The following is a 17,326-nucleotide window of genomic DNA, read 5'->3' on the forward strand; positions in this document are numbered from 1 at the left end:
TGCGTGCTCTCGGCGCAGCCACCCGGCCGCGCTGGGGTGCACGTGGGGGGTCAGGCGCCGGGCCAGGCTGGCACTGGACGGCCACGGGCCCGGGGTCAGGACGGCTGGCAGGGCGGGCAGCTCGCGGGGGCTCCTCCGGGGCCCCGGGGCGGATGGAGCCTCCCCCTGGCCGGGGACCCGGTCTCCCCCCCACCCCCCCAGAAAGAAGGGGGGAGCCGGCCCCCAGGTACCCGGCCGGGCCGCTCGGGGGTCGCCTGTCCCGGCCCCGCCGCCCGGCCAGCACCAGGGGCCGCCGCCGCGCCCAGGCGGTCTCTGCCCCGGCGGCCCGGCGCGCGGGGGGCGGGGGGCGGGGGCGCCCCCGGGGGTCTCCCGCGCCCGCCGCCCTCCGCGCCCACAAGGGCGGCCTCCGGGGCCCGCGGCGCCGCGGAGGGGACGGCGCGCGAGGGGGCGCCGGGCGGGCGCGGGGCGCGGGGCGCGGGCGGGGGGCGCCGGGGCGGGGGGCGGGGCCGCCCCTGATAGGCCGCGGGCCGGCGTCACGTCCGGGGGCGCCCCGGCCTCGGCATCCCCCGCGCGCAGGTGGGGCCCCGCCCGGGGCTGGAGGGGCGCCCTGGGGACCCGCCGCGGCGCGCGCTCCGGGCACCCCGGCCCGGCCCCACTCGCGCCCGCGACGCGCCGGGCGGGCGGGCCCCGGGCCCCGGGGAGAGGGGGGCGCCCCGCCCCGCCGCGCCCCGCCCCGCCCCGCCCCGGCGCCCCCGCCCCGCCGCGCCCCGCCCGCCCCGCGCCCCGCCCGCGCCGCGGCCCCGAGGGGAGGGGAGGGGAGGGGAGGGGCCGGGCCGGCGGCGGGGGAGGGCCGAGCCGACCGCCTCGCCCGCCGCGCTGGGCGGCCCCTCGCCCGGACCCCGCGCCGCGCCCGCGCTTTGTTGCCGCCGCCCGGGTCCTCGCGGCGGGCGGCGGGGGGCGGCGGGGGGCGGCGGGGCGGGGAGGGGCCGCCATGGGGCCGCGCGCGCGGGGCTGGGGGCTGCTGCTCGCCGCCGCCGCGCTGGCCGCCTGCGCCCGCGGGGACGCGCCCGCCCGGGGCCGCAGCTGCGCCGAGGTCCGCCGGGCCTACGGGGCGCGCGGCTTCAGCCTGAGCGACGCGCCGCAGGCCGAGATCTCGGGTGAGTGCGCGGCGGGGGGCGCGGGGGGCGCGGCGGGGGGCGCGGGGCCCGGGGCGGGGGGCGCGGGGCCCGGGGCGGGGGGCGCGGGGCCCGGGGCGCGGGGCGGGGGGCGCTAGGCGGGCGGGGGGCGCGGGGCCCGGGGCGCGGGGCGGGGGGCGCTAGGCGGGCGGGGGGCGCGGGGCCCGGGGCGGGGGGCGCGGGGCGCGGGGCGGGGGGCGCGGGGCGCTAGGCGGGCGGGGGGCGGCAGTGGCCGGGGTCCCCGCGGGCCGCGCCCGAGTGGGGGGCGACTCCGCCGCCGCGCGGGGCGCCCAGCCCGGGACGCGCTGGCGGGGGGGGGGGGGGGGGCGCCGCAGGTGGGGCCCCGACCCTGCCGGCCCCTCAGTGCTCCAAGCGCGCGGGGCCTCCGAGGACGAGCCGCGGCCCCGCACCCGGCCTCGGGGGACTTTGGGACGGCGGGAGGGGACAGGGGCCCTGAGGGCCCCGACCCGGGCTGCGCCCTCAAGCTGCACCGTGGGGGGCCGCGGAGAGCGGGCGCGGGGAGTCTGCAGAGCGGGCTGAGCAGAGAAGGGGGTCCTGTCCCCCAAGGTGGGGGTGCCGGCCACGATGGGGGTGGCCCAGGGCCGGGGTGACCAGCCGTCCTCCCCAGGAGGGGAGCGTGTTTACCGCGAGGGCAGCACCGCGGCCCGGCCCGCTGGGGTGCCGGGCTCCGCACCCCTGGCCAGGGGGGGCCTCAGAAGTTACCCTGAGAGATCCCTGGACACCCCTCAGCCCCCAGCCCGGGCAGGTCCTCCGTCCTGTGGCGCCGTGGGGCCCCTACCAGGTGGGGCAGGTCTGGTGGGCGCGCTGGGCCTTCGGTGGCCTTCGTCCACGGGGACCTTGTCCAGGGCCTCCAGGCCTCTCTGGCCAGTCCTTCCCCAGACACTGGCCTCGGGGTGACGGAGCAGGGTCCTCAGTGGCCCCCGGAAGCCTTCCCGCCACCCTTGGTCCCTTCGCGTGTGCCCTTCCGCCCACCTCTTGCGTCCTGGTCCCCACTTTAAACTTGCTGGCACCGCAGGCCTCCCCGGGGGGAGCAGGCGGAGCGGAGGGCTGGGGCCGCTGTTGGGGTGCGGCTCTGGAACTGGGCTGAGCCCCGCGCTGGAGCTGCAGTGGGTGCGGGCCCAGGACGGACGGATGCCAGGCCAGCTGAGTGCCGGCGGGGCCGGCGGGGAGACTGGCGGCCCAGCAGCCGCCCAAGTGTCGGGCAGGGTCTCCCCCCGCCACCGTCCTCGTCACCCCTGTGGGTCTGGGAGTCTGGGGCGGCGCTCTGGGCAGGGTCCTCCCCTCCCTGGCAGTGCCCCCCCCCCGACCCACCGCTGTCCCAAGAACTCTCTCCCAGCCCCATGGCCGTGTCCACCCCATCCACATCAAGCTCCAGAGTCCACTGGGATGCCCGGGTGCCCAGAGCGGTGCCAGCAGCGCGTGGGCGAAGGGGGCAGGGTGACCTCCCAGGGCAGTGCCCGCAGGGCCCCTCCTGCCTGGGGCCCCTGGGCCTGGCCGCCGGGCGGGTGCCCCCTGGTGGCCTGCGGCAGCATCTCCGGGGAGCGTGTCCCCTCTGCGGGGCGGGCACTCGGCCAGCGCGGGCACTCACTGAGGGGTGGCTGAGGCTGAGGTTCCACCCTGGCCGAGCTGGTCTTGCGTGGGAGGCAGGGGCCCCTCTTTCCTGGCAGCTGGAATGGGGAGGGGTGTCCCCGGCCCGGGGGGCCCTGTCGGCTGTCTGAGGGGGCAGAATGCAGGGGCGCCCTTCGTGGCTGTAGACGTCTGGACGGTGGCCAGGAGGCATCGAGCACACTTGCCAGCTCACTTTGTAGGGACGGGCGGGGTGCACAGTCCCAGTGGCCCCCTCGGGACAGATCCCCCTGTGGCCGGCGTGCATGGACGGGGGTGGGCAGGGGTGGGCAGGCCTCTGGGCGTCACCGTGCAGCCGGGACATGCGAGGCTCCTGTGAGCTCGCTTCAGGCCCGGGTGGGCCCTGCCTGGCCTCCGACGTGCAGCGTGATTTGGGGGTGGCTGTGTCTTTGAGGCCCTCGTGGGCCCTGGGCGGGGAGACGCTGTTCTCTGTTGGGGGCGAGCGTGGGACGGTCGGTGCCACAGACGTGGCCCTCTGCCCCGGGTCAGGCCTGCCAGCCAGTGAGGGGGGCCCACAGCGGGGCCCACGCCGACTGCGTAGGTGGCCGGCGCTGAGTGCGCAGGGAGGGTCCTCAGGCGCCCAGGCCCCGCCGTGTGCCAGGGCAGTCCTCTTGCCCGGGAGAGCTCCCTGGCGTCCGTCCACTAGCTGTGGTCAGCGGGCTTCGCCAGGTCGCCCGGCAGGCAGCCTTCCTCAGGCCAGAAGGTTCTGTGCCGGCCCCGTTCGAAGGAGAAGCCCCGCGCCCGGTCCCCGAGCAGGCGTGGCCTGGCTGTGCCGGGTCCCTCGGTCACCAGAAGCTGAGCTTCATCACTCCGGCGCCAGGACAGGCTGCGGGCGGGTGTGCCCTGGGCAGCCCCTGCTGGGCACGTGCGCTACATCTCCCGGACACCCCCCCCGCCTCTCTGCCTCCTCATGGTGACCCCGAAGGCCCTCGCGACCACCTGTGCGTTGCCAGGGAGACACTGCAGGAGCGCGGCCGGGACGCAGGCCACCTGCCCCCTTGGCCCCTTGCCTTGGGCCCCAGAGACCCGGGGCCGCTCGGACCCCACGGGTAACAGCCTCTGGCACTCGGGAGCCTTCGTTCTGCGTCAGACGCGGGGCGGCCGCTGCCCACGCTGTCCAGTCAGTGCGCGTGTGACGGGCCTGTAGGGGAGCAGGTGCCCAAGAAGCCACGGCCTGGGTGGGGTTGGTCTTTGACCCCAAAGCCTGTGGCGTTAACGGCTGCCCCAAGCCCAGAGCCGCCAGCTGAAGGCCCGGGCTCCTCCAGCCGCAGCCCAGCCGTCCTGACAGCTGCGGTGGAGGCGCGGGGCGGAGCCGGCCTGACCAGAACGTGCCGGCCAAGCAGGACGCCCGCAGCGGGGCTGGGCCGAGGCCCGCAGGGTCTGTGGGCGTGTGCCGGCCAGGAGAGCCTGCCAGGCCCGGGGCTTCAGGGCGACTCAGACAGGAGTTGGGGGGCTGCCTGTCACCTTGCCCGGTGCCCCCAGCACCCCCCAGCGGGGTGCAGGCCGGCGGCCCCTTTCCAGAGAGGAAGCAGGCTCAGGGGGGACGGTCTGGCCTGACCCTGACGTGGCGGCTCCTGCCGGCGTTTCTCCGATTTCACCTCACGGAAACCAGGCCTCGGCCGTGGCACGGGGTCCTGCTTGGCCTCACCCCGCTTCCTCCCTCAAGGCCCGCCTCACACCAGGGCCCTGCACGGCCCTGCCCACCTGGCCGCTCACCTTGGCCATCCCGGCAGCTCCCGACCCCACAGGAACTGCAGACCCGTGGGGTGCCGGCCCCACGCCTGCCTCAGAACTGGGGGGTCCTTCAGACCGTCGTGGGGACCCGCGGCTGAAAGTCCCGGGACCCGAGGGCCGGACGCCGCGAGCCGGGCGGTTGCCGCACCCCAGGCGGATGTGGGAGCAGGTGGAGGGCGGGGGCGGGCGGGTCCCCGGGGCGCAGCCGAGGCCGCTGCTCACTCTGTGCCGAGAGCCCCCTGGGTCGGAGGCTTGGCCAGGTGACAGGGCAGCCCCAGGGGCCCCTTGCCGTCGCCCCGACCTGGCCCCAGGGGCCCTGCGTCCCGCGCCGGCCCTGCTGTGCGCTGCGGGGTGGGGGGGGCGGTGGGAGGCCCAGGTGGGCGAGCCAGTGGCCTGCAGCTGCCCAGGGAGGCCGCCCGCCACTCCTACCGGGGCCCAGGTCTGGCTAGGCCCTGCCCCTTCAGCCCCTCCTGGCCTCTCCTGTCGCCGGGCTTCCGGGTCCCGGAGGAGTCCCTGCGGCCCTGAGGCCCATTCTCGGTGGCCTCTCTCCTTCCCCCAGCCCGAGCCCGGGCAGGCCCAGGCGACGGCCCCCAGCACGAGGGGTGCTATGGGGTGAGGCCAGGCCACGAGTGCCTGCGCTGCTGGGGTGTGTGGTCCGGGGTGAGGCTTGAGGCCCCTGGGGGGTGCAGAGCTGGGCTCGAGGCCCCAGACCACCACAGATGTCAGGGGACGGCCTGCAGACCCGGGGACCAGCCGGGGGGAGAACCTGGGGGCGCTGGGGCCTTGCAAAGCCCGCGGCTGGGGTGAGGTGCTGCTCTGGGCATTTTGGACTGATTTTGGGGTGGGGTCGGGAGGGCCATGGCCTCAGAGAAGTGCAGGACACCCGAACCGCCTCTCAGGAGAACAATCAGTTCAGGCCGGGCCAGCCTGGCTCTGCCAGCCCACCTCCGGGAGCCTCCTGGGTGCAGCTGGTTCTGCTCATCGGCACCTAATGCCCAGTCCCACTGCCCCCTCTCCCTGTAAGGGGCAAGGGAGGACTGGCCAGAGGGACGACAGGACCTTCACCCGCCTGCCACCCATCCACCCACCCGCCGTCCACCCGCCCATCATGCACCCGCTCCGTGCTCGCCCTGATGGTGTCTGGGGCACAGATGAAAACTGAAGTCCGGTGAGACGCTCAGTGGCCAGACCCCAGCGGTCCAGGACCGGCACTGCCTGTGTCCTCCGACCCGGTTGGTCGCCCAGGGCGGCCACTTTGGCCCAGTGCTGCAGCGCCCTGAAGAGCAGGTGACTGGTCTTCGTCCCTGTGGGTGGCCAGCCCTGGGCAGGTGCACCTGGCGTGTGGGTCCCCGGGCCCGTGGTCAGTGCCAGGCCCTGGGGTCTGTGGCCTGGGCACCAAGTGGGACTCCGTCCTGACCCTGGGACCACGGTCTGAAGCTTGCACGTGACGGTCCACGGCCCCGCGGGCGGCACCTGGGCCACTGGAGGCCGCCCTGGCCGCTGCGGTGAGCCGTGTGTGACGTCTCGGTGCGTCCCCAGGCGTCTGGTCTCCCGACCGCATCCTGCCCACCTGCGGCCACCTGGAGGGCCCTGGGGAGAAAGACGACGCCATCCGCTGCCTGGGCTGGCTCTGGCGCCCGTGTCCCCGTCCTCACGCAGCCGGGATGCGCCGGCCTCGGGGGCACCAGGCCCCGAGTAATCCAGCCGCCGCCCGGCTCCCGGTCCCGCTGCGGGGCGCTCCGAGGCCTCCGGGCACCCCCCCCCCCCGGGGCCCAGGCCCAGGACTGGACGTGCTCTGCCAGCCTGCCCACGTCGGGCTGGGGGGCGCGCGGGCTGCGGCCGGACACACAGCGGCCCCCCCGGAGGCAGCTGCGCTGGAGGCATTCTGGGGTGACCTCGGTGGGCTCGGGACCCAGGGACATGCAGGACCGGCCCAGGCCGCTGGGGTGTCCCGTCCGGAAGTGCTGTGGCCGAGAGGTGCCGGAGGCGGTGACTGTGGGGCGGGTGTGCCGCGGTGTCCCCTGGGCACCTGTTTGTTGGCAGCACAGCCCCGGCCCTCACCCCCAGGCCATCTCCCAGCCTGTCTCCCAGGGGGCTGGGGCCTCGGCCGACCTGCCCAGAGCAGGGGGAAGGCGCGGGCACCTGGCCTGCTGTCCAGGCGGAACAGCAGGCTCAGGGCGCCTCTTGGCCTGGACACCCACAGAGACCCTGCAAGGCAGATCTCCGTAGCTCCCCAGGGCCAGCGGGGTGGCCAGGGAGGACCCACAGGGCCACGAGTTTCCAGGCCACGTCTCCGTCTGGGCTGCTCGTGGCCCCGCGCTCCAACTCTCGCTTCCCGCGTCCGTGGACCCGGGAGCACCCGGGCCGGGGGTGGGGGGGCACCGGTGCCCGGCCTGAGAGGGCAGGGTGCAGCCCCCACCCCCGGGTCCCCGTGTTCCTGAGTCTGCCCGATTGAGTGTGAGTGCACCCCAAGTTCTGGGGGAGGTGCGCCCTTTCTGGTGGCAAGTCGCTGTCTCCCGATTGCCGTCCCGACCGTTCTGTGTCCCGTCCGGCGGCCTCGCGCCCCTCCCCACACCGCAGCCCCCAGCACCAGGGCTCCTTGGAAGCCGCCCCCCAGCCCCCCGCCCCACCCCCACCCTGTCTAGGGGACGCGCCTGGGGCCTCCCGGGGTCCCTCTGCGTTGCGGCTTGGCTTGGTCCCCGTTGGGCACAGGCTGAGCTCGGGCAGGTGCGGCCGCGTGGTGCCCGGTGCCGGGCCCGCCTCCAGCCTGTGTCCACTCCGGGCGGGGCCGCCTGCCTGGAGCCCCCTGCGAGCTGCCGTGAGCCTGGGGTCCCCGCCCAGGCCTAAACGCTCACGCAACTCCCTGTGGGCCCCGTTGGGCCGCACCCCCCATCCTGCCCGCGGGACAGGGCGCTCGGGCTCGGGGCCCACACACCTGGGCTTGCTGGGCGGGGGTGGGGTGCGCAGGGTGCTGGCTGAGTCAGCGCCCCAGGCCGCCCTGGGGAGGGAGCCTGTCTGCGCCTGCCCCGCCCCCGCCCCGGCCCGCAGGAATCCCCTGGCCTGGCCGGGGAGAGGGTGTGCAGGCCTTGCGGGGGGAGGAGGTGCTGGCGGCTGTCCCCGGGCAGGTCCCGCTGTCGGGACCTGGGGCACCGCTACAGCCGGGTCAGCTCTGTGGTGGGAGCGGGCAGGGGAGCCCCGAAGATGAAGCAAGGAGCCTCTGTGGGGCCCGCCCTGGGCCCTGCCCACCCCCAAGTGGCTTCTGGGAGGGAAGCCTGGGCTGTGGCTCTGGCCCCCCTGGGCACTGGCCTGGGCACTGGCCGGCCTCAAGGTCCTCGCTCCATATCTGTTTATTTGGCGCTGGGTCAGCCATGGAGTGGACCCGGCAGGAGGAGGCAGAGGGACGGTGAGGGCTCCCGAAGCCCTAGGGACCCCCACCCTGTGGCAGCTGCGGTGCCTGGGGAGTGGCCGGGGTGGGGGCTGCCGCTCAGCTGTGCTCCCCAGCAGGCCCAGCGGGCAGAGACGGTGCAGACCCCCAGTGCCCCTGGGGGACTGCCAGGGCAGGGTGCCCACCACGTGTGTGGGTGCCATGGACGCTGGGACCCACAGAAGTGCAGGAGGGGGGCCTCCCCGGGGGCGCAGCGGTTGAGCGCTGGGAGGCGAAGCTGCCCGCGGCCTCTGCAGCGCCGGTTCGATCCCCGGCTGCTCCCCGGCCACCGGAGGAGGGTCCCACATGGCGCGCAGACCTCTCCTGCCGCCCGCTGCTCCCCTCAGCAGTGTCCTTCGGTCCTTCTGCCTGCTCTGCTCCCCGCTCTGGCTCTGGTGAATCCTCTCACCCTCCCGCGCTTCTGACTGTGCCCGGTGCTTGTGTAAATAAATACATAAATCTTTTTAAAAAATGAAAGAAGGGCAGGAGGAGCGGGGGCTGGGCTGCCCTGGACCCAGCTGCGTGCCGGGGCCTGAGGGCATCTACAGGCCAGGCCTGCCCGGCCTGGTGCCAGCCGCCCGCCACTTCCCGGCACCCCGGCTGCCAGAGGGGGCTGGACAGGAGCGCGCCCCTTCCCGGCCTTCTGCGCAGGCCGCTGGGGTGAGAGGACAAACAGGCTGGACCCCGAGGGGAGGCTTCTGGGGAGCACTGCACCCCCGGGCCCCAAGGGAGCTGCCGCGGACCAGGCCGGGCAGCGCAGACACGCGGCCCGGGCCCTGCGGACTCTGTGGCCCTCGCGGCCGGACCGCGGGGCGCCCGGCGCTGGGGCTCGCGGCGGGTAGGGTGGCGCCCCCGGCGGGCAGGGCAGCCCCGCGGAGGCCGCTGCGCCCCAGGCCGGGCCGTGCCGAGCCGCGGGGTGCGGGGCCGAGGCGTCCGCGCGGGGAGGGCCTGGGCTTTGCGCGGGGGGCGCGGGGGGCGCCCGCGTTTCCCGGCAGACGGGGCGGCGCGGGGCGGGCAGTGGGCGGCGGCGGCCGCGGGGTCCTCGCGCGCCCGCCCCGCGCCCCCACCCCGGGCCGCGCCCCGCCCCTCCCCCGCGCCCCCCCTCCCCCGCGCCCCCCGCCCCTCCCCCGCGGCCGGCCCGCGAACCCCGCCCTCCCCGGGCTCGCGCGCCCCCGGCCGCGCCCACTGCGGCGGCCCCTTCCCCGCCAATCGCGCCGCCCCCCGCCCGCCGCAGCCCCCCGCGGCGCGGCCCCTCCCCGCGCGCCCCGCCCGCCTGCCGCAGCCCCGCGCCCCGACTCCTGCGCCGGCGCCGCGCCAGCCCCGCGCCCCGCGCCCCGCGGCAGCGCCCGGCCGGCCGGCCCCGCACCGGCGAGGGGCCCGCGCTCGCGGACACGGCGGTGGGGCGCGGGGGCCGCGGGGCCGGGGGGGTCCCGGGCGGGCGCGGCCGGGGGTGCCGGGGAAGCGCGGGAAGGGGGTGCCCTGGAGGCCGCCTGCCGCGCCCCCCGACCCGAATCCCGCGGCGGGGGGGGGAGGGCGGGGCGGGGCCCCCCGCTCTCGGGGTCTGACCTCCCGGGTCTCCGAGGCCGCCGCGCCCGCCCGGCTGCCCGCGCGCGGGTCCAGGGCGGGCTGGGGGCGCGGGGGGCGCGGGTCCAGGGCGGGCGGGGGGCGGGCGGGGGGCGCGGGCCCAGAGCGGGCGGGGGGCGCGGGCCCAGGGCGGGCGGGGGGCGGGCGGGGGCGCGGGGGGCCGAGGCTGCCCCCGCCGGCCGCGGAAGCTTCCAGAGACGCGGCGCCATGTTCCCCGCGGGCGCCGGGGCGGGGGCGATGCCGGGGCCGCGTTGGGAGCTCCTGGCGCCTTAAAGCAGGGACGGGCCCCCCTTCGCTGGGCTGGGGGGCCGGGGGGGCCCCGGAGCTCCGAATGTGGCGGGGACGACGCGGACGTGCCGTTTCCCTCCCCGGAGAAGCAGCAGCTGCAGGCGGGGTGCGGGGGGCGGAGGTTTCACCCCGAGGGGCACGATGGGGCGGGGCCCACCTGGGGTCTGGGGCCGGAGGCAGCGAGGCGGGGGGCGCAGAGGCCGGGCGGGGGGCGCAGAGCCCGGGCGGGGGGCGCAGAGGCCGGGCGGGGGGGCGCAGAGGCCGGGCGGGGGGGCGCAGAGGCCGGGCGGGGGGGCGCAGAGCCCGGGCTGGGGCGCAGAGCCCGGGCGGGGGGCGCAGAGGCCGGGCGGGGGGCGCAGAGCCCGGGCTGGGGCGCAGAGGCCGGGCGGGGGGCGCAGAGCCCGGGCGGGGGGCGCAGAGGCCGGGCGGGGGGCGCAGAGCCCGGGCGGGGGGGCGCAGAGGCCGGGCGGGGGGCGCAGAGCCCGGGCGGGGGGGCGCAGAGGCCGGGCGGGGGGCGCAGAGCCCGGGCTGGGGCGCAGAGGCCGGGCGGGGGGCGCAGAGCCCCCGGGCTGGGAACACCCCTCTCGCTCGCGCCCCTCCCCCAACGGAACCCCGGCGTCTCGGGAGCACCCGGGCCTCAGGGAAGGAACCTTCTGGAAGGGAGCGCCCGGGACTAGGGGTGCACTGGGGGAGCAGCCTCGGCGCGGGCCCGGCAGGGCGGGACAGGTGGGGGCCCAGGGGCCCGGGACCGGCCCTGTCCCCGCAGCCCCCCGCCCCCCCGCAGACGGGCGGCACCGGCACCGGCACCGGCCTGCCTGGAAGTCGGGGCGCCCGCCGGGTCCCCCGCAGCGGCCGAGCTCGTCCGGGGCGCGTCTGGGGGCGCAGGCGCCCGCACCTCGGCCCGGTCCGCCCGGCCCGCCGGGGCCCCGGCTCTGGCTCCGTGTCTTCACTCCCGTGGCTGTCAGGAGGGAGGAGGGCCGGGGGCCGCGCTGGGGCACCGGAGAAGCGCGGCTGCCGGGCTGGACGAGGCTGCGGGGCGGCCCGGGCGCGTCTGCCTGGGCAGTGGGGGGCGGGGGAGCTGCCCCCCTTCTTGGGGCCTGCAGCTTGGGGCCTCCCCAGCGCGGGGTGGGGGGCGGGGTCCCCCTGGGCCCGCAGCGACCCCGCCCCCTGGCGGCCCTGCTCTCCCGGGCCTGCCGCTGCCCCTGCTGGCCAGAGACCTTGGCCACCCGCGGGGGGCAGGGCCTGGAGCTCCGTGGGGCCCCCTCGCCCGGCGCTCCCCGCCCACCCTGCGCCCCGGAGGCGGCGGGGCCTGACCCAGCGGCGCCTGGACCTGCCACCTGGTCTGCGGCCGGCTGGGCCTCCAGCCCCGGCCATGCAGCCCGCGGGAGGCCGGAGTCGGCGCCTGGCTGGGCAGCAGGCAGACTTTTGTGGGGGGCTGGGGGGTAGACGTCTTTTGTCGCCCCCACCCCCTCCTGGCCCCGGTGGCCTCCCAGCCATGCCCCCTCCCCAACCCCTACCGGGCTGCGGGGCGAAGCGGGGGCCGCGGCAGAGCCACGGCCTTGAGGGCCACGCGGCCCCGGTCCCCTGGCTCACAAAGGGCGTCGCGCACCCCACGAGGCTGGGGCCCCGCGTCGCTCCAGGTTAGGCGCTGCTGTGGCTGCGGAGCGGGCCCCACCCCAAGGGACCTGGTGTCTGGCCGGGCAGGGACGCCACCGCCCCCCAGAGGCGCCCGCAGGCGGGGAGGGAGCTCGGGGTGGGCCCGGAGCCGTGGGGTGCGAGGACTGCTCCTGGGTCGCGCCGCCCCTCACAGCACCTCTCCCCACAGGTGAGCACCTGCGGGTCTGCCCCCAGGGCTACACCTGCTGCACCAGCGAGATGGAGGAGAACCTGGCCAACCGCAGCCGGGCGGAGCTGGAGGCCGCGCTCCTGGACAGCAGCCGCGCCCTGCAGGCCATGCTGGCCACCCAGCTGCGGGCCTTCGACGGTGGGTGGGGCCCCGGGGGCGGGAGCTGGCCCTGGGTGGGGCCTCGCTGGGGAGGCCGGTGGGGTCAATGCGCAGGAGGGAGGGCCGGCCCTCTGCTGTCCCGGGACGCTTGCCTCGAGGTGCCCCCCTGTGGCTGGGGGGCTCCTGCCGGGGACCCACCTGCTTCCCGAGGCGCCCAGGAACGTGGGTCCCCAAGGCTGCTGCCCCAGGGAGTTTGGTGTGGCTGAGATCCGCTGGGGTCCAGGGGCAGGGCTGCGGGGTGCTGGGCCTGCCCAGTGGCAGGGCCAGAGGGTCCCGTCGCCAGGGTGGTCCTGCCCAGAAGCCCAGCCCCACACGGGTCACGTCGTGTCTGGGCAGAGCCGCTGTCCCAACCAAGGGACTGTGGGGTGATGTGGCTGAGCCTGCGATGGGCTCCCGAGGACACGGTGGGGTGGGGTGGGGGTGGGGTGGGGTGGGGGTGGGGTGGGGTGGGGTCCCCCGCCCCCTCAGCCTGCCTGGCGGCCTGTGCCTTGCAGCCGGCCCTGCCACTGTCCTCCCGAGCCCCTGGTATGGCGGCAGACACCCACTCGGGACCCCCCGGGGAGCTGAGGCTGAAGGGGGGGAGGGGCAGACAGGGTGGAGGGAGGAGGGACGGGGCCCCAGGGCCGGAGCCCCAGCCGGGAGGGCCACCCTGGCCTTCTCCCCTTTGCAGGTCTCCGAGTACCCTCCTGTCCCGCCCGCCCCCCGCCCCTCCCCGGGGTTCCCGGCGGGTCCCTGCGGCATCTGGGCCAGGAGCGGGACACCCGGGGCCGGTCCTGCCCCTGTGGCCTGGGCCACAGCCCTGGTGACCTCAGAGTTGTGGTCGCGGAGCAGGGGCGGCGCGAGCCCCCGCCCGCCCGCCTCACGCCCCCTCCCCGCAGATCACTTCCAGCACCTGCTGAACAGCTCGGAGCGGGCCCTGCAGGAGGCCTTCCCCGCGGCCTTCGGGGCGCTGTACGCCCAGAGCGCGCGGGCGCTGCGCGAGCTGTACGCAGACCTGCGCCTCTACTACCGCGGCGCCCACCTGCACCTGGAGGAGACGCTGGCCGAGTTCTGGGCCCGCCTGCTCGAGCGCCTCTTCCCGCAGCTGCACCCGCAGCTGCTGCTGCCCGACGACTACCTGGACTGCCTGGGCAAGCAGGCCGAGGCGCTGCGGCCCTTTGGGGAGGCCCCGCGCGAGCTGCGCCTGCGTGCCACCCGCGCCCTGGTGGCCGCCCGCGCCTTCGTGCAGGGCCTGGGCGTGGCCGGCGACGTGGTCCGCAAGGTGGCCCAGGTGGGTGCAGCCACGGCGGGCGGGGCCCACGCCCTCCCCGCCCCTGACCCCCCCCCCACCCCGTGTGCGGGGCGGCAGCGTGCGGGCGGGGGCGGGCCCTGGGTCACTCGCCCGCCCTGTCGGGTTAGTGTGGGGGCGGCCAGGTCACTGTGAGACGGCTCACGGTTAGGTCGGGCGCCCCTGCCTGCCCGCGCCCGCGACTCCCGGGGGCTGGGCGCTCAGGCTGCCTTGTCCCCAGGTGCCCCTGGGCCCCGAGTGCTCGCGGGCGGTCATGAAGCTGGTGTACTGCGCGCACTGCCTGGGGGTGCCCAGCGCCCGGCCCTGCCCTGACTACTGCCGCAACGTGCTCAAGGGCTGCCTGGCCAACCAGGCCGACCTGGACGCGGAGTGGAGGAACCTCCTGGGTGAGTGGCTGGCGGCGAGGGGGGCAGGGCCCGGGCAGAGCTGCTCGTGTCCCCCCGGGTCCCTGAGCCTGCCGGACGCCGTCTGGGAGGGGCTGCCGGGTGGAGGGGTGGGGGTGCCACAGCCGGTGGGCTGAGCAGCTTGGCCGCCCCCCAAGGGAGCCCTGCAGGCGGCGTGTGCAGCCGGGCGGCACGTGCCCGAGCTCACGCAAGTGCGGACGTGGTGGGCCGCGCCCCCCCGGGAACGCCATGAGGGGCGTCCCAGTCCGTGGGCTGGGCAGGGTGGCGGGCCGTGGGCCCCGTGCTGACCCGCGAGCACATGTGCTGGATGCTCGGCGCATGATGCCCACGGAGAACGTGCCAGCGCGCGGTGGCGCCCTGGGCTGTGCTGGAGCCCTGTGGGCGGCCCCACGGCTGACGCCCAACGCGCACGCCCGTGCAGACTCCATGGAGCTCATCACCAACAAGTTCTGGGGCCCGTCAGGGGCGGAGAGCGCCATGGGCAACATGCACCTGTGGCTGGCAGAGGCCATCAGCACCCTCCAGGACAACAAGGACACACTCAAGGACAAGGTACCAGGGTGCTGCGAAGGGGAGGTGGGCCACCCCAAAGGGGGCCGGTTGGGCCTGCGGGCCTCATGACCCCTGTGGTCTCCCCCAGGTCATCCAGGGCTGCGGCAAACCCAGGGTGAACCGCCAGGGCCCGGGGCCCGACGAGAAGCTGCAGCGAGACAAACTGGTGCTGCCAGAGAAGCCGCCCTCGGGGACCCTGGAGAGGCTGGTGCGCCCCTGCTCCCATGGGGGGTCAGGGGTTGTGCGGGCCCGGGCCAGGGGTCAGGTGGCCTGACTACTGCCCCGCAGGTCTCTGAGGCCAAGGTCCAGCTCCGTGACGCCCAGGACTTCTGGACCAGCCTCCCTGGGACGCTGTGCAGCGAGAAGCTGGCCGTGAGCACAGCCAGCGAGGACCGCTGCTGGAACGGGATGGCCGTGGGCCGGTAGGTGCCCTGGGGCTCCTGGTGGACCTTCGTCTTCAAGGGCCCTGAGAGGCCACCGGGACCGCAGGCCACCCCCCGGACGGGGGAGGGTGTGGCTGGCGCGCCGGGCCGGGGCCCTTTGCGGGAACGAGTGTAGTGACAGGACCCTTCTGCCCGGCCCCCAGGTACCTCCCGGAGGTGATGGGTGACGGCTTGGCCAACCAGATCAACAACCCCGAGGTGGAGGTGGACATCACCAAGCCGGACATGACCATCCGCCAGCAGATCATGCAGCTGAAGATCATGACGAACCGGCTGCGCAGCGCCTACAACGGGGACGACATGGACTTCCAGGACGCCAGTGAGGCCCGGCCTGGGCAGTCCCTGGGGGCTGCGGGCGGGGAGGGGGGTGAAGCCCCACCCGGCAGGGAGAGGGTGCAGGGAGGAGCCCCTCGGGGGCCTGCGTCCCCACCGTGGACGCTCCCACTCCAGGCGCGGGCGCCAGCCCCTGCCCCACGTCCCGCGCCCACCTGACACCTGGCTGGACGGGCCCTCCAGCCCCAGCCGCCCCAGAGCGTGGCCCCCAGGGCCGGGGGCGGGATTGCCCGGATGGGGCGGGGGCTCGGGGGGCGCAGCCGCGGGCCAGGGGCCCTCAGAGCCTCCTCTCCCGCCAGGCGACGACAGCAGCGGCTCCGGCAGCGGCGACGGCTGCCCCGACGACCTCTGCGGCCGCGGCGTCGGCAAGAAGAGCCCCGGCGCCAGGACGCCCCTGACGCGCGCACGCCCGGGCCTGGCGGAGCAGGAGGGCCGGATGGCCTCGGCCGCGGGCTGCCCCGGGCCGGCCGCACTCGCGCTGCTGCTCCCGGCGCTGGCGCTCGCGGCGGCCGGCTCCGGCTCCGGCTCCCGGTAGCCGCCCGGCCGCACAGCCCGCGCCGAGCCTGGAGGACGAGAGCGGCCGGGGCGGGGGACCGACCCCGCCCCCGCGCAGCCTTTTAACTAAGCGTGCGGCCGCCGGCCGCTGGGCCCTGCCCGAAGCCATGCATTTCAGGGACCCCGCCCGCCCCAGCCCGCCCGGGGCGCGGGGACACCGCAGCACGCCCCGGAGCGCGCGCGAGCCTGTGCCTTCCTCCCCCGCGAGCTGGGCGGCTGCGCGCTGTGCCCTCGGCGCCCAGGAAGCCCGAGAGGGTGTGGGGTCCCCGCAGGGCAGCGGGGCCTGTGCATGAGCCTCCACGTCAGCGCTGCCGAGGGGGCCCCCGCGCGCGGCCTCGGGAGCAGGGCTGGGCCCCAGGATGGCCGCGCCCAGCGGGCGAGCAGGCAGGATTCCCGTGGCTGCCTGGGGCTCTGCCGCCTCCAGGACGATCAGCCGCGCTGCAGAGAGTCCAGCGCCCGCTGTCCCGCCCCACGCAGGCCCAGGGTCAGTCCCAGCTCAGGGCGACGCAGGCTGCGGCTGGAGGCGACCTGTGCTCAGGGCCAAGGAGACCGGGCGGTGCAGCCAAGGGACGCCCACTGCGGCGAGGCCGTGGCCATGGGGTGGGGGCCGTCTCTGCAGGTGCTTCCCACCCCGCTCGCTGGGAGCCCCTCAGCTCCCCCAAGCAGCTTATGAAGAGCGGACTCCTGGTGCCTTCAGACCGTGGATCTGGGGTCCTTGTTCACTCAGGCTGCACCCCCATTCTGGGGCCCGCCCCCATGCACCCTGCCGGAGAGGGCGCGGCTCCGGGAGGCAGCCCCAGGCCCAGGTGCCCACCTCCACGGCCAGGGACATGGTACCGGCCAGCACTGCTTTGCTTCCTCCAGGCTCAGGTCGCTGGTGGCCAGTCCCCTGGCCTGGAACCGGTGTTCTCTGCAACCATCCTGGCACGTGTGGGGTGCAGGGCCTCTGCCCTGTGCCCTGCCAGGAGCCAGCTCCTCAGGCATGCCCACCCCCAACAACCCTGCTGGGGCAGGAGTGCCTGTGCGCTGGGCCTGGGAATTGGACAGTGGCTGTCCACGCTTCGCGGCAGCCTGCCCTAGCCACACCCCTGGGAGGGGCCGCGGTTACCGGTCAGTGGTGGCCAGGCCTCCCCTGCCATGCCATGTCAGCGGGACATGTGTTCCTGGAGCCCTGTACCAATAAAGGCTGGCACCGGGCGAGGCTGTAAGTCCTGTGGCTGTGCGGGCAGCAGGGTGGAGGCGGGAGGGGCCTGGTAGGGCTGCGTGTGCCCCACCCTCACTCCGGGCCTGGAGCGCTGGTGCTGGAGCCACCCTCGCCTCCCCAGCTCTGTGCTCATGTCCCCCAGTCCTCTGGAAGGTTCCGGGTCCTGCCAGGTAGCCTCCAAGGTAGGTGCTGTTCTGGGGGACTGCCCCCTGCCGTGCCCATCCCTGCCCTGCCGGACGCCCAGCCCCAGAGGGCACCCTGTCCAGCACAGTCCTGGGCTTGACCTGGCCCCAGGTCTCGGCAGGCGTCACTCGAAGCTCGACAGGCGGGGTGCACGGAAGCACACGCTCTGAGCGGGTCCGTGAAGAGTCACTTTATTTGGGCATTGCAGCCGCGCCAGTCTGCTGGCAAACAACCTGTCACCAGGCCCGGAGCCCCTGGCCCAGTGGCCAGACCCTGTGGGAGGCTGAGGAGGCCCCAGCACATGCTGGGAGGGGGCACTTGGCTTCTGGGAGGGATGGGCCCCGGGTTGGCAGCACCGGGCGCCACTGGACACCAGCAGAGCACGCTGCGTGTCCCCCCGCCGCCCTGAGCCCAGGGCAGCCCCCTTGCGTGACCCCCTCTATCCTCATGGGGAGGGCGAGGCCCCAGGGGGCAGCCATCCTCTGGGCGCAGGCCCAGCTGCGGTCC

General features: G+C 76.5%; 1 protein-coding gene across 1 annotated transcript; it reads left to right on the plus strand.

Annotated features, from left to right (window-relative positions):
- Positions 1-991: 991 nt before the first annotated feature.
- Positions 992-16,623, plus strand: GPC1 (glypican 1; the record flags this gene model as incomplete). Its single annotated transcript, XM_084231775.1, has 9 exons — positions 992-1,157; positions 11,678-11,836; positions 12,736-13,127; positions 13,366-13,531; positions 13,971-14,101; positions 14,190-14,309; positions 14,390-14,523; positions 14,688-14,863; positions 15,177-16,623. The coding sequence occupies 9 exons, from the start codon at positions 992-994 to the stop codon at positions 15,410-15,412; spliced, it is 1,680 nt and encodes a 559-aa protein (XP_084087901.1). The 3' UTR covers positions 15,413-16,623.
- Between the last annotated feature and the right edge of the window lie 703 nt (positions 16,624-17,326).

This window comes from Talpa europaea (assembly GCF_964194135.1).
Source record: "Talpa europaea genome assembly, chromosome: 1".
Lineage (NCBI taxonomy): Eukaryota > Metazoa > Chordata > Mammalia > Eulipotyphla > Talpidae > Talpa > Talpa europaea.